Here is a 15,942-nt window from a genome sequence, read left to right on the forward strand (position 1 = left end):
TATGAAATTAAGAAATGGATCTATAGTACTTAATCAAAACGGATCTAACTTGAAAAGACTTTTAATTTTTAAATTACATTTTAGGAAATTTTGTATCAAATTTGAGGTTCTTCATACATTTCATAACTAGATCAAAGCAATCAACAAAAACAATTAAATTTAATTTAACGAAATATTTATCCGAAATTCTACTACTTTATATAAAGAATGTTCTTTCTAATCAGGGACTCTTAATTAAAGTATACTAAATTCTGTAATAATCTAACATAGAACTAACATGGAAGACCGGTTACTTCTAGTTACATTCAAAGTTATTTCTCTCCAATTTGACGCTATTAATTAAGATGTAATTTCCTTATCCGGTGTTTAACAATCTGTCAAATTTAATGCTCACATAAATAGTATTATATTTCAACTTCAAGTAAATATTGTCATGAAGTCAAATTATTTGGGGAATGGCTCATAATATAAATTATACCTTCTACACTTTTATTTTACATACTAAAACTAAACCTTAGAGTATTAACTTCAAAAATGTAATTCTTTATTATCTTTTTTATTCATATTCTTAAAAATTGAGTAAGAGTTTACTAAGCAATTGAGTTAAGTTGCACTAATGATAATAATGATATAATATCTTTTACCACACACACAATCATACGCACAAATAATAAAGCTAGCTCGTTGATAGTAATAGACTTGTAAACAAAGTGCGAACTCTGGCATCAGACGGACAAAGAACTTGCTCTGCACTCACTTTACTAAAGTGTCTGATTTCTTAGACAAACTTTAGAACAATGACACTGAGTTGCACACTGTCTCTTTGCCCCTTGGATGCTTCTCTGCCCCCTCGGTCAAGTGAGGTTGTACCAAGCCCCATGACACTACGCGCTGAGCCGTTGATTATCTTGTTTACACTGAAGTTGCAGTTTGCAGTTGCAGCCCAAGTCGTTTTATGCTTTTTTTGCAATTTATTAAATCAAAAACGAAAAGCGAAACCAGTTGAGAGAAAACAAAAAGCAACAGCGAATGCAGTCGAAGCGGTTTGTTTATTATTTTTATTATTTGATTAAATTATGAACCAACCAACAACAACAGCAACCACAGTCGAAATGTGCGTGCGACGCTGGTGTTCCAATGACCCGCATCAACGCAGTCCCATCTCTCCGCTCCCCAGCTGTTTACTATCCCCCTTTCGCCCAGGGAAACCCCAGCAAACAGGTTTTGCTTAGGGTGCCGCCAATTTGTTTTTTGTTTATGTGTGTGTTTAGTTTTTTTTTTATTGGATTTAGAATTGTTTTTGGCATTGATTCAAGTTCAACACGGCCAGAAATCAGCGATATGTGCAACTTGAAGTTTTGCGGAAATTAATATATTACAACAAAAATAAGTGCGTTTGACTGTTAAACTTAGACTGATTGTACTTAGACTGTTAGCAACCACAGTCCGATCGTGAGAATCAGCATTATAATACTGCCCTCCGATCTGCTCACTCCATTATAGTAGCCACCAAATATCTGCAGTCCGGCTGTTTCGATGCTACGTTTACAGTAATCGCCATCATAATTCCAGCCCACATATTCATTCGTTCGCAGCGATTCCAGGCGCAGCCATTCCTCCAAGGGTGCAAAGTACTCTCTCAGTGCACTTCCGTCCAAGCGGCCCTCGCCCAACGTCTCCTCCAACACCTCTTGCCAAGGCTGTGAAGCGCCCTTCGACATAAGGTTTCTGCAAACAGAAATAATATATAATTGTAAATGAATTTGGTATGCTTTAATCATTGTATCCTTCTTAATTTAATTAATGATTGATTAGGTTTGATTGGTTTCCTATTTAGTTATTCTCTTTGAAGTGCTTTGATTAGTTTTAATGCATTGCATAAATTCAATTATTTTTTCCATTTGTTTGACTTAGTTATTTATAGCTTAATTATTTAATTGTAATTGTAAAATATAGGATTATATGAATTTTATTTAATTGCAATTTAGTGTCTAAACTGATTCAATTTTTTGCTTGGCAAAAAGGAAATTGTTTGTTTTTTTGCTACTTCTAATATTGGATTTTAAATCCGCTTTAAATAATTTTAATAAATTAGTGGGGTTATTTGATTATTAATAAATTTAAGTTTTTTGTAGGATTGATTAAAATCAAAATCTTTTCCCAATAATTTCAATGAAAGTAACATCAAATTATTTTTAATTTTTCTTTATATGATTTCCAATCTAAAGGTTTTCTTTATAATTTGTAATTATAGATAAATTACTTAATTGAATGAATATGTTTGAATGGATTATATTTATTATTACAATTTTGTTAGTTTTAATTGAATGGATTGGTGTAATTTAATTACTAAGTTGCTTTTGTTATTATTTCTTTGTAATGACTTTTTTGAATATCTTATTTACACTCTATATTTATATGTTATATTATAATTAACTGTTTTGATTAGTTTAAGTGTAATATTAAGATTGTATCTTATTTTCAACTGGTTAAATTTCAGTATATTGTTAATACCATATTTAAATAAGTTCACAACTTACTTGAGTATATTGCCTGCGGCTGGCTGCCGATAGATGTCGCATTTGTGCAATGGTTTTCTCGGATCGTTGGGCACATATTGACCGGCGGCAAGGCACATGCGTCTATAAAGCTGAAATTGCAGCACCGTGGAGAAAAAGTATCTGCAAGATACAAACATGTTATGGTATACGGTTAAAATAACATGACTTTTAGAATGGCAACGGTCACGCTTAATGATTATATGTATATACATATATATATGGCACAATGGTTGGGTAAAAATTGTCAATTGTTCTGGGTGAGAGTTGATCGACTGCAGCCAAGTACAAACTTGTTGGGCTCCACATAGTGGCTCAAGGTCGAGCCACAATTGCAACTAAACCGTAGCAACCATTGCAGTCAATATTAAAGTTGATTTTTGCATTTCGCAACCACGCAAAAGTCTGCTTTATTATCCGGTAATTGCAATTCGCTCAGCTCACTTTCATTTAATCACATTTGTAACCAAGGTATCCAATTACACTTCGACAAAATTCTTTGCTTTAGCAAGTCTCAATATTCAAATAATTAAATGAGACTTATAACAGATAATAATAGATTATTAAGAATAATAATTAGTTCCAATAACGTCACTTTTTAATTCAGTTTCTTCAACCATTTGATTCATATTTTTGCTATATAAAAATGATTTAACATTTTCTTGAATAGATTTATTTACATTTTAACTGCGCTTTATGAGCATCTTTTGCAAAGCTGAACTTGACGGTTAAAGATAAAAATAAAATTCAGGGTCGTTGATGGTGGCATTTTGTAGCCAGCTTCGAGATTTGATAATTTTATAAATTAATAAATTTGTCGAGTCATTTCTAAATTGATTGCTGATTATTATGCAATGTTTGGCACATTGTCAAAACAAGTTGACTATTGTGTGATCCAGAACAAGTTCAACTAATATATTTTGTTGACGATTTTGAAATTCAATCAGCTGATCGATTTTTGATAAGTTTATTGTCGCTTCAGTTAAACAATGAATGGTAGAATACTGATGATCTTAAAGCCAGTTATTTTTAGAACTTAAAAGATTCTAATAACGTTGACATAACAAAAATGCAAATTGGTAGTTTCTATGATTGTTCTACTAGGGGATTCACCTATTTAACTTGTTCTTGAATACGATTATAATATATATATTTTATATTTTGTAACTAATTCCAAAATCCAAATTTTGTCAAAGCTGAAAAATGAGATAATCTAGAAAGAAACATAGCTTTTTTTGTATTTTTACTAAATAATGAATACTGATGATCTTAAAGACACATTTTTTTTTAAATGTAAACGATTTGACTAATTCTTGCATAATAATGGTTCAGTTCGGTAGCAAACATGGTTGACGTTCCAGGGGATTCACAAATTTAGCCAGTTATCTTAAGAATTTGAACAAACAAAATAAATTTTATAATAAATATAAAAATGCCTATGCTTTAAAAGAACACAAAATTGAGTATAATAATTAAGTACAATGACATATGATAATTTTGATATTCTAACAGCTGATTGATATTAATAAGTTTATTTTATAGTTTAACAATGAATAATAGAATATTGATGATCATAAAGACATTGATCTCAAGAAAAATAAAAAATTCTATTAATGCCAAAATGTTGTTCCAGGGGAATCACATTTTTTAACCAGTTCTTGTAGACAAGAAGATAATACATTTTGTAACGAATGCCAAAATGTATATGTTTTAAAAAACCTACATTTTGTCAGAGCCGGTTCTTTTTGATAGTCCAGAAATAAACAGTTAATTGTTTGCAAATTGAAAATGATTTCAAGATGAAAGTATAATGAAACAGCACATTGATTAGTGTTACCCTAATTAACTTTTATTACTTGTTTACTTCTTAAAATAATTTTGAACAAGAGCACGTTTGTTGTGCTTCTTAGGCAACAGGTTTGCGGTCTAAATCTTTTGATTGGAGATTTTAAAAAGAGAACTAATTGCTGTGCACGTGCAAATGGCAACAGTTTGGCCACAAAGATCTTTTATTTACCAAGTTACCCAATGAATGTCTTTGAGCTGCACTCAACAGCACTGAACCGAGTCTGAACTGCAGCGAACCATTCATTAGCAGTGTGCAGTTTAACGACATTGCTCATACGCCCCGCGGCACCGAAGCACCGAAGCAGCTGAATAATTGGAGCCGTTTTGTGAATGGCTTAAGAGAATTAAAGATTTTTCAAATATTTCCCATTGCAGAACGCGACGCGAAACACATGTTTCATGTCCAAGCAGAAAACAGAAAACAGTTGAAAGAATTTTCGCAACACTTAATTTTAGCACAAAACAGCAAAAAATTGGACTAATTGCCGGCAATGTTCGGCTGTGGATCGTTTGTGCCGAGTTACCAAGCCACCGAGCTGCCTGACTGACTGATTTACTGGACGTGAACTGGTTACCCCAGTCGCCCAGACCCAGCCATAGTCAGTCTTGTTTTTGATTGAATGATTGAGTGGCACTGGCAACAGTCGACACAACAACACAGACACAGTCCAAGTTGCTCTGCCAACGATGCAGAAGCAACAGCAGCAGCCACTGCAGCGGCATCAACAACAACAGCTGCCGTGTCGCCGTCGCCTAATCCCTGTTATTGGGTCATGTCTGAGACACAGTCTCAGTCACAATTTCAGTCTCGAATTCGGTCTCGATCGGAGAGTCTCTGGGAAAATGTGGCGACGATGTGGCAATTGCTGCCAAGTGCCAAAAACATAACACACCACACAATGTTACTCTTGCTCTTGCTGTAGTTGTTGCTATAGTTGTTGTAGATGATGTTAATGTTGCCGTTGTTGTTGTGGTTGTTGTTGCTGATGCTGATGCACTTAATGGCACTTTGGCATGTTGTTGCTGTTTCTCGACATGATCGAACATTGTGAAAAGTGTGCATTAAAAATATTTGCGTTTTTGTTTCTCTTTTTCTCTCTTGCAACATTCTCATTGGCAAATATTTCGGGAATGTGTGAAATACAAATATGAAACGATTTGATTGGGCGATAAATACGCAGAGTTATCGACGAAATTGATTAATTTCTGCACAAAAAGTCAAAGTAAATCGACCTCCAAGTGGAGATAAAAAAAACAGATTGAGGGAAAAACAAATGCAGAGTAAAATGACCTCTAATCAATGAAGCTCAATTAATTTGATACTTTTCGAAAACTGCAATTATGTCTGTTCAAGAAATACTATTAAATTACTTTAAGGTTTTCCCCTGGATTTTTCACAATTTCATTACGAAATCTGAAATTATTACCAAAATTGACAAATGTCAAGGTCAAGTCATAAACAAGGCAAAAAAAACAACAACAAATTAAAATTTTCGCTTTGTCAAGCACAACAATGGGAAAAGCAACAAGTAACTACTACAACAACATCGCAGACAAAGACAAACGAAAAATCTTGTCAAAGCCAAAAAAACAGAAACTTACATGACCAAAAATTATTGGCCCAGCATTTGACCATTTGAATTTTGTCAGACGCGTCTAGCGAAACGTTTGAATGCATTCACTGAATGTTTGGACAGTGATCAACGTTTGGTGGCTGCCTGCATTGGACATTGAACCACATTTGTGTCTCGCAGTGGACGGCCAAGTGACCACAGCAAGTGGTAGAGCAATCGAAATGACCTTAACGTGCTCACATTAACGTGACATTCACAACAACATACAGTGAACAAACATATTTGATCTGAATCTGATATACGACGAGTGGAGCTATACTCGTAAAATGTATAAACTGTAGTAACTAGCATCTGAACATTTATGAGACCATAAAAGTTAAAGGCACGATTTAAGCAGCTACTAGAAGTTGATGTCAACAGCTGAGAATTCGTTTATTGGAGAGTTTCATATTTAAAATATATTTGTATATTAGATTTTAATTGTTAATATAATAATACTAATTAATAAAGTAATTAATTTACAAGATTGAAATTCTTTTCAAATGCAACTTTAACTATTTATAGTTTATTATTAAATACGAGTAAGAAACAAATGAGTGGCACAACTAGTATTGCACTTTAAGAGAATTAGATCAAGTTCGATTTTGTATTTTTAGTTTACCTGCGATCTAAACGTATCTTGACTGCCTTCAGCGCAATGCATAGCATGAGATCAGGTCGTTTGTTTGCTTGGCTTCGATTGAGGCGAATGACTGAGTTGCTTATTATTGATTTATGCGCACGGATCTTGGCACGGATCTCGCCAATAATAGAGAACTCTATGACGTTATGAGCTTAGCTCAAATTAAATGTTAATTAGCTGGCAAAACGGATCTAGCACAGTGACAATACATTAATTAATGACATAATTAGGAGCAGAACAAAGTGTTTTTTTTTTTCTTAGTTGGCTGGCAATGATTTTGTGTCGCAGCTGTTGCCGAATCGGAATTCAAGCTCGAACTCGAGTGTAAAATCAAAAACGAAACACCGAAGCTGAAACTGAAACTGAAAGTGCATTCAAGTTGTTGCATTGTGCAACGCACCGCATCGAACAACAGCAACTATTTATGGCCAAAACAAAAACCGGCCCCAACTTCTTGTCTGTGACTGCATCCGCAATGTTTCTAAGCGGCTGCCAAACGGCGGCGGCCAACGCAAAACTAACTCGACTCAAAAAAGCCATCAAAACCAAAAAACTTACTATAAAACGATGTCTAAAGGAAGCTGTGCTCTATTTTTCCATTCAGTGACTATATTGTCGATGTTGTTGTTGTTGTTGTTGCTGCAGCTGGTTTTTTTCTGTTTTGTTTTGCACGCCTATGGCGCTTAAATGATTTGCGGCTGGCCACGAAAAAGCGCGCAAATGGCCAACAGGGCGTATACTTAATACCTACCATATATACACATGGACTGGCCGATCGTTTTGCCTGCGCTGCAACGTTTTGGCATTTTGACATATCAAGTGAAAAACTTTACCGATTTCCGACAAGCGACCAGTTTCGTTTGTTTTTATTGTTGTTTTTGTTCGTTTTGAATGTGCATATATTAAAATAAAGAAAAAAATTAAAATAAATCGAAAAGTTGTATTTTAATTAAGGCATGGAAAAGCCGAAAATAACAAAGGGCTAATTGACGGCTCCCTTCACTTCAGATGTCTTGACTACATGTAAGGGCAACTTAGCGATGCTAAAAGGATTTCCTGTTCTATAGAAACAATTAAAGCTTGACTTAACACTTAATTCATTTAAATTCGATTCATGCATAAACATAAATTTGAGTGGCGCTAAAATACAGAAGCAATAAACTAAAAGCTTATTGAATAATCAAAATGAATTTTGGAAGATTTTTGGCACGATAGAGATATAAATAAATACTTTTATTTCCGAAGTTTATCCCTCTGAGTTATTTCTTTTCATACGAAAATTTAAAAATCTAAATCAATTTTCTAGTATTTTTATATTATTTCGAAAATTATTGCAGTAATTATATCGCAAATCGAAAAAAATTAGAGATTTTTATTTTATATATGTATAATAATAACTCAAGCTTGATGATTCCTAAAAATTAAGATATCAGATAAAAATATTGTATGGGTAAAAACGCATACTTACTACGGGTATTTATTGCTTTGGCTGACAATCTGGAATATTTGGAATTTAGTACTATATCAATATACCAAATATAGTGTTTGGTATATTTTTAGTATTTTGTGTATATTATTTTGGTATATTTTAAAATAAGCACCGCACTGTTTCACTTTTTTGCAATATGGGTACTGGGTATCTCACAGTCGAGCACACTCGAAAAAATCTTTCTACCAATTTTTATGTGTAAAAAGTAGCATTAGTTTTTTTGGGTTATTTAAATCTAAATTTATTTTAAAACGAAATAATAAAATAAAAAGAAATATACGTTATATATACGTTATATATTTTGCACCTATTCGAAAATTTCCCATGTTTGTAGATTTAAAATTCGCAATAATGATTTAGGATCCACTTCTTTTTAGCCCAAGCAGCTCAGCAGCTTCTTGTATACGACTAGTTGATTTTGTCAACTGATACACACACTTTTTCCACACTTTGCCAAATTCTCAGACTGTGTGGTAAGCTGAGTCGTCTGCTTGCAATCTTAAGCGATCTGCATACATAAATGTAGCCTATATACGATCCTCTATCTATGTTAGACCAACTGTAGTACAATTGTGTGAATATCGCATGACAAACTGAGGCAGCAAACAAAGACTGTGCGCCTTTTGCCAGCTGCCTATCTGTCTGGCTTGTCAGTCTTGTGGCTGTAATAATCCATAATTATATTAGCTAATTTGAGGCCTTCTTTTCGCATATTGAATTTCAAATAAAACCAATCGGTCTGATCAAGTGGTTGGGCCTTCCAAAAGACCCGCAAAACCAACATATAGCACACAAGCACACATACTAAATGAACAGACAATTGCTCATAAATCAGCAGGTAACAAATGCTCTTGTGCTGGTAAACCCAAGTGGTGGAGAGGCGGGAGGGGAGGGTTTACTCCATTGCAGTGCAGTTATTGTTGTCGTTATAATCAATGAATTACGTCGCATCGGCTGCATCGGTTGACCACAATTTATGGCGATGGCAAACATGAGAATCCGAAATGCGAAGCACAAAAACTGCCAATGCAACTTGCAACTGCAGCAGCCACACGAGTGTGTGGCACCACCACGAAGAGCGGGGGGACTTAAGGGGAGTGGCTAGTAGTGGCTGTAACCAGCACTCGCCTCGGCTTTTATGTTGCAATCCGGAGCATGCAACAAAGCGCCCAAGTCGCATGCCAAGTCACAACCAAGCAACCTCCACAACGAACCGCCTCCGCCTTCGTCTCTTTCTTCTTCTGCTTCTGCTTCTACTTCTTCACCTCCGACTCCACTTGCACCTCGATCTCTGCCACAACCATCAGCAGCAGCAGCAGCAGCAGCTCCGCCTCCATCTCCTGCCAAGCAACAGCCCCAAACGCCAGCATCTCTCAATTGTAACTCGCATCTGTTGGGTTCGTTGTCTGACAGAATCGTAACGTTTGTCGCTGTTTTTGTTGTTTCTATTGCTGTTGCTGTTTGCCGCATTTGTTGTTGTTGCGGGCAGCTGCACTGGTTGCTTGACTTGGTTAACTTGGTTCCATCTGGTCGAACATAGAAAACGACACATTTTGCAAAAGTAAAAGTTGACCACTTTGTCCAGTTGTGCCTTAAAGTGGATGCTACCAACGGCCAACGGCGCAGCACTTCTTGCAACATGCAGCAATAAATTGAACTCCATTTGCCGCAAACCAATCAAGAACCAGAACTTTGTTTAATCCTATTATTAGTTAAATGCCGCTCATAAATTTACAATTCAATTGATCCGAAATAAACACCTAGCAAGACTGAGATATTTTTATCTACAAATTGCAATACAAAAAAAAAAAGATTGTGAACACCAAAAATTGTCAAAATTATAAACGGTCAACAACAAGTCTCAACTCTAATTATAAGCAATAAAATTTAATTTAAGACAACAAAAGAACTAAACGAGATCCAAGGCGGATTTAAGTGCTAAAACACCTTCATAAAATGATCCAATTAAATTAAACAGTATTAAACTATGTTGAAAATAGAATAATGATAATTCAGGCATCTCAGCAAATTTGTTTATTGAAACTTGTTAATTGTTTTTTTTTTTTTTTGAAATTCAATCAGTCGAAATCAAAATTGATTAAATTCAATCGATCCTCAGAGCTTTAAGAATTCAAAATCATTTGAATTTGGAAAGTTGTTTAATGTACTAAAAGTGTGTGTGTGACAAACAAGGTTGTCTAAATGTCCAAGTCCATTATAGAATCGTCTGAAAAACACACAATTGAAAATGCAAATCGATGTTTGCGGAATATTAAGTTGAAGTTGGGCGCCAATATTCCCAACAGGTTTCATTTTGCTCGTGTGTCGCCTCAAATAGATCACAATTTTGTTTTTCTTGCCAGCAATTGCCAAATCGCAGCCATCCATCTGATATGTAATCTGACTTGAGCGACCCATAAAGGCCTTTCACTTTTGCGGCAACTCTCACGCATTGCAAATACCTCGTACCCCACCGAATACACCGCCTGCCAGGGGTTGGCTCAACAGTCAACTCCAGTAGCTACTTATGTCTGTTTGATTTCCAGATTTGTTGCAACACTGTGATTTAAATTAGAAACACGATCTCTCCGCTATTGCTGCCACATGATTATGTGTTGCCTATGCAATCGCAATCGCAATTGCAGCAAACACAATGAAACGCAATTCAAAGCATCCAAAAAGTGCGTGAAATGCGCAATAGGCTATTGGATTGCCCTATGTATGGATCCCAAGCAATATGCCGCTCTTATCGCATTTCCCACAGCTTCCGCTTCCATTTTCCCGGTGAGGAAGTCGAAAACTATTTGCCATACACTCGCAAAAATTGAGCAGTGGGTTTCAAATTAATAAAAAAAACTTAATTTATATTTTTAAAATTTTTCTGCAATATTTGTTTCAACAGATTACTTAATTCAACAGTATAAACAGAAATTATAATTATAATTATATTAATCATATTCTCTCAGTGTCGATGATTAAGTCATAATAAATTCGAATATTATAAGTTGAAAGCATTTCCACAACTGTCGTCTGCGGTTTTGCAGCTCACATTATGCAATCCGTGTTTTGCATATCGAAATCAGATGAGAAATGTGGGAAACAAACCAAGCTATGCAACGATATCACACACAAAAGAAGAGCATAAATTAATGCTTTCATTTGAATAATTGGCACATTCTAATTTATACTTTATTTTGATAATTATAGAAGTCTGGCACAATAAATCTGCCAGGGCATGAAAATAAATGTAATCGTATTCGAGACAATATGATTTTATGTAGGATTCTTTGGGTTTTGCCCGGTTGAGTGCTATTCGAAATCTGGTTTCCCAATGTCAAAAACCTGATAGAAGCCCAATTAAAAACTGTTCAAAATAATCTTATGACATTTCTTAAGATACGAGTATTCTTTCAAAATATAAAAAGGAGACAAACACACAAACAGAAAAAAAGAAAGAAATAATAAATCTAATAAATAAGTTATTTTTCTGGAATTCCCCAAAGCACACATTGTTTCACTTACCGAAAGTAATTTATGGCAAACGAAAACATTTTTAATGACTCTTAAGTTGATCAATTTCGAAAAATCATGATATTCTTCTGCTCGCCTCACTACCACAATCAAAGCTCAGCAGATCTTGCGGTGGTATTAGTGCAATGCATTTGTAGTGGTAAGCGCTTCCGCTGAAAACTTTCCGAGCCCACGCACACTCTTAAAGCTTACCAATACCAACGCAACTCTCGCGAGCTTTGCAGAGAGTCAGACAAAGTGAGAGAGAGCGAGAGAGAGAGAGAGTGCAAAGCGTCTCTCGGCTTTTGCGACTTCGGCTGTGGTTGCCGCTGCGGCTGCGCTTTTGAAAGCTTTTACGACGACGCTCTATTAACTTGGCTAGCTGTGCTTGGCGGCGTTTTCAGTTTCGTTTTGACACAAAAACTCTTTGGGGGTATAAAAGTGCGCCACTGACCACAGACAGCATCCAGTCAAAGGTTTGGAATCGTGTGTGATTCTACACTCCTTAAACAGTTGATTTCAATAATATTTCTGAGTTGCTCGTAAGTGTTGGCAAATGTTTCAAATTTTTCTGAATTTACAAGTTTCTGTGCAAAATTTTAAAATTAAATGAAAAATAGTTTTGTGATATACGATCTAAAAAAAATAAATAATAAATATTAAATAATAATCACGAAAATATAGTTCAATTTGTGTGCACAGTTTTAAACAAAAAAAATATATCAAACCGTTATTAACATGCAAACTATTTTTTTTTATTTACAGCCTTGGCAAGTCCCAACACACTTCACAATGAAAGTTTTCGTAAGTAACAATAACAATTCCATTTGTTTTTTTTCTGAATCAATTATGTGTAAATATTTTCATTGAGAAACATAGAAAAAGAATTTCAGAATAACTGATTTAAATGTGAGAAATATTGAATTGTAATCAAATGAATATCCATTGAAGTCAGTTCCCACATAGATTAAATATGACATGCACAGACCTTCTAATCCATCATAATAATCATATGCACTATATATCTACATATATTGCAAGTCTTCGGATCGGGTGCTTGACCGATCCACTCACTTCCTATATACGCTAATTGCATAATGTCTTTGCCGAAATACAAAAACAAACAGTAAATGATAAACTTCAACTTGAACAAATCAAATCAATGGCTAATTGTCTTTGGCTCTCTATAAATGATGATCATTGCATTATGATTGCCATCCACGTTTAATAGCAATCAAACTAAGCCAACTAGCTAATCAATTAAATTGGCAACAACAAATATGATATAAAGACTGCGGTGAATGCATCCACAACAGCAGCTGGTCATGCGTGACGTCTGCGGCGCACATTTTGTCATGTCTGGGGCAGTCACAGCTACAGCTGAAGCTTGGAACGCATTACGCATGCGGAGCACATATCAATTTCACTTGACCATTTGAAAGCGAAGTAAACAGTAAACAGTAAACCGACAATGTTATAGCCAAGTGGGCGGCATATCGCTGAAATAACTTTCTAATGCGATTACCTAATCAATTTACATGTGTAGTGACATAACTTGTAGGCCCTTGCACTAGAACTAACCGCATTTCAGCCAATTGCAATTACCAATTTAACCTGATTGCATTGTTCGTCTAGATCTGCTTAGCCGCTCTGCTGGTGGCCTCAGCCTGCGCCAGCAAGACCGAGGAGGAGAAGGTTCCACTGGAGAAGAAGCTGGACAAGCGCGGTCTGCTTGATCTCGGCTATGGCTATGGCCATGCTGGTCTCGATGTTGGCCACATTGGTCACGGCTCCCTCGCCGGTGGTCTGACCGGCTACGGTCACTCTGCCCCCGCCGCCGTTGCTGTGGGACACAGCGGTCCTGCCATCGCCTATGGCCACAGCGCTCCCGCCGTTGCCGTCCAAGCTCACGCCGTGCCCGCCCCCTATGTGATCAGCAAGCAGGCTGATGTGCACAAGACCATCACCATCACCAAGGGCATCCCAGTGCCCGTACATGTCGATCGCCCCTACCCCGTTGTGCATGAGAAGCGCGTGCCCGTTGAGGTTAAGGTGCCCGTGCCCCAGCCCTATGAGGTGATCAGGAAGGTCGCTGTCCCTGTCAAGGAATACGTCAAGGTGCCCGTCCCAGTGCCACAGCCCTACGAAGTCATCCGTCACGAGAAGGTGCCAATCCATGTGCCCGTCGACCGTCCAGTGCCCGTTGAGGTACCCAAGCCATACCCCGTCCCCGTCGAGAAGCCCTACCCCGTCTACGTGGAGAAGGTGCAGAAGGTGCCCGTGCACATCCCCGTCGACCGTCCATACCCCGTCTACGTCAAGGTGCCCGTTGTCTCGCACTCCGTGGTGAAGCACGCACCTTCCGTTGCCGTCAGCAGCATCCCCGTCAGCCACTACCCCGTCAGCAGCATCGGTCATGACGCCACCGTCTACGCCGACCATGGTGGTTACCACAAGTAGAGCGGGAGCGAATTCAAATGGAGCAAACGGGATTCACAAGAAATATGCCGAATCAAATTTAGCAACATTTTTTTCAATTCTATCCAAAAAAAAAACAAAGAAAGATAAAAACGAAAACAAAAAAAATGAAACTTCTCACACGGTCTCTGCGCTCCCCCCTAAAAAAAAACACACACACTTTCCAAGAAGTTCTATTTAGTAGAACTTCTACCCTGCCACTCTGTTAGCTCTTAAGACAACCCAAGGAAGAACAACAAAACCTTTTGTAAATTATTTCCAAGTAACCATCAAATGGGACATTGTTATGTTTGGAATTACACTTTAGGATAAAACGCGGCTAAATGTTTATAAAAGAATCTCAATTTTTATAATCATCTTAGCTGTTGCTGTTTATCAGTGATCGGTTTCGTCATACAATGAATGAAAAGCATAGAACAACAACAAATATGTAAAAATCTATTAAGAAATAAAATTGTAAAAAAAAAATAATTTAATCGTTTTACTTTATTCACGTAGAAAATAAAATCAATTAGACAGAAAAGAGATTTAAAAAAATACTATTTCAGAAAGCTATTAAGAATGGTTTTCTACATTAAGAGATTAGTAGTATCTTTGAATACTACCAACAGAAAATTAAATCATCCACCACTCAAGTTTAAAAAATTACACTTGCTCGCTATGCACGTTTCCTAGGAGAAAATAAATGTTTAAGACTTTTCCGATTTTTACATCATTTTATTTTCAATATATGCATTTATGTATTAAGTTAAATTCGTTGACTCCAATAACAATAAAATATTATTAGTTTATCAATTTTGGATAAAACATTATTAAACAACTAAGATAGCAACAGTCGAGCGGGCTCCACTATCAGATACCCGATACCCATTTCAATAAAACATATTCTCCAAAAAGTGTACCAAATTAATATACCGTAAAAATACTGAAACATACCAAAGTCTATAATTATAGTACTACATTTTAAAAAAAAGGAAGGAAAAGGGCGGAAGTGGACGTGGCAAAAAGAAAATTAAAACAAACTTCTTCTACGTAGGTACCAATATAACAACAGCTGTCTCGTATCTGATATCTGTATAGGTCTTCATAGCATGGCTGTCATAACAGCCCTGGCTGTTGACGTTAATCAAGAATATATACTTTATACTTATACTTTATGGTATCGGGGATACCTCCCTCTACCTGTGACATATATGGATTTTCTGCAGACAAAGTTATTACCCTTCTACCCTTTGAGACTCATTATCCATGAAAATGTAAAAAAATATTCATCAAATTTCCGTGACAAACTGAGTGTCTCGTTTATTAGATAAGTATAAAACAACAATTTAAAATGTAATAGGTTAGGTTATTAAAAATCACAAATCTTATTTTCATTTATAATATAATGGCATATTATTTAGCTTAAGATGGAGTGTGGTATTTATGTTGAAACTCTTAGACTAATGTGTTGTTGAAGTCATTAAAAAATTTCTTATAAAATTTATTTAAATTATATCTTATGATCAAGGCGCAACAAAAAGACTCCCACAATTATTTAATTTGATGAATAGTTCGGAGAAATCAACATCTCGGTTCTAAATTGCAGTCAGCAAAGGCAACAAATAGATGACAATATGTATGTAGATGCAAGTCTAAATACTATCTAGAGCATTTAATTTAATGACTTGGATGGCATTTGATGTGATTAAATTTTTAATGTACCTTAATTTATAGATCATAAATTGTGTTTTATATGTCGCAAAATTGCGAATTGAACTGCAGAAGCCGCTCTACAATTCTCGAAGCGGACAATCTAAAGTG

At 35.9% G+C, this 15,942-nt stretch overlaps 2 protein-coding genes across 3 annotated transcripts in view; one reads left to right on the top strand and one right to left on the bottom strand.

The window, feature by feature from the left end:
- Nucleotides 1-1,244: 1,244 nt before the first annotated feature.
- LOC132798938 (angiotensin-converting enzyme) overlaps nt 1,245-15,942 on the bottom strand; it is a 63,065-nt gene continuing 48,367 nt past the window's right edge. Inside the window, exons 8-9 of one of the 2 annotated variants that reach the window (XM_060810972.1) lie at nt 2,541-2,681; nt 1,245-1,728 (exon numbers count right to left, since the gene is read on the bottom strand). In XM_060810972.1, the coding sequence (XP_060666955.1) occupies nt 1,425-1,728; nt 2,541-2,681 (445 nt within the window). In that variant the 3' untranslated portion in view covers nt 1,245-1,424. The remainder of the gene's footprint in view (nt 1,729-2,540; nt 2,682-15,942) is intronic. The other variant, XM_060810973.1, reaches the window with a different exon arrangement.
- On the top strand, nt 12,097-14,224 carry LOC132798951 (E3 ubiquitin-protein ligase RNF12-B). The gene is made up of 3 exons (XM_060810989.1): nt 12,097-12,203; nt 12,427-12,465; nt 13,297-14,224. Exons 2-3 carry the CDS (start codon nt 12,454-12,456, stop codon nt 14,119-14,121), a joined length of 837 nt encoding a protein of 278 aa, XP_060666972.1. The 5' UTR covers nt 12,097-12,203; nt 12,427-12,453; the 3' UTR covers nt 14,122-14,224.

The sequence above is a fragment of the Drosophila nasuta genome, chromosome 2L, assembly GCF_023558535.2.
Source record: "Drosophila nasuta strain 15112-1781.00 chromosome 2L, ASM2355853v1, whole genome shotgun sequence".
Taxonomy (NCBI): Eukaryota; Metazoa; Arthropoda; class Insecta; order Diptera; family Drosophilidae; genus Drosophila; species Drosophila nasuta.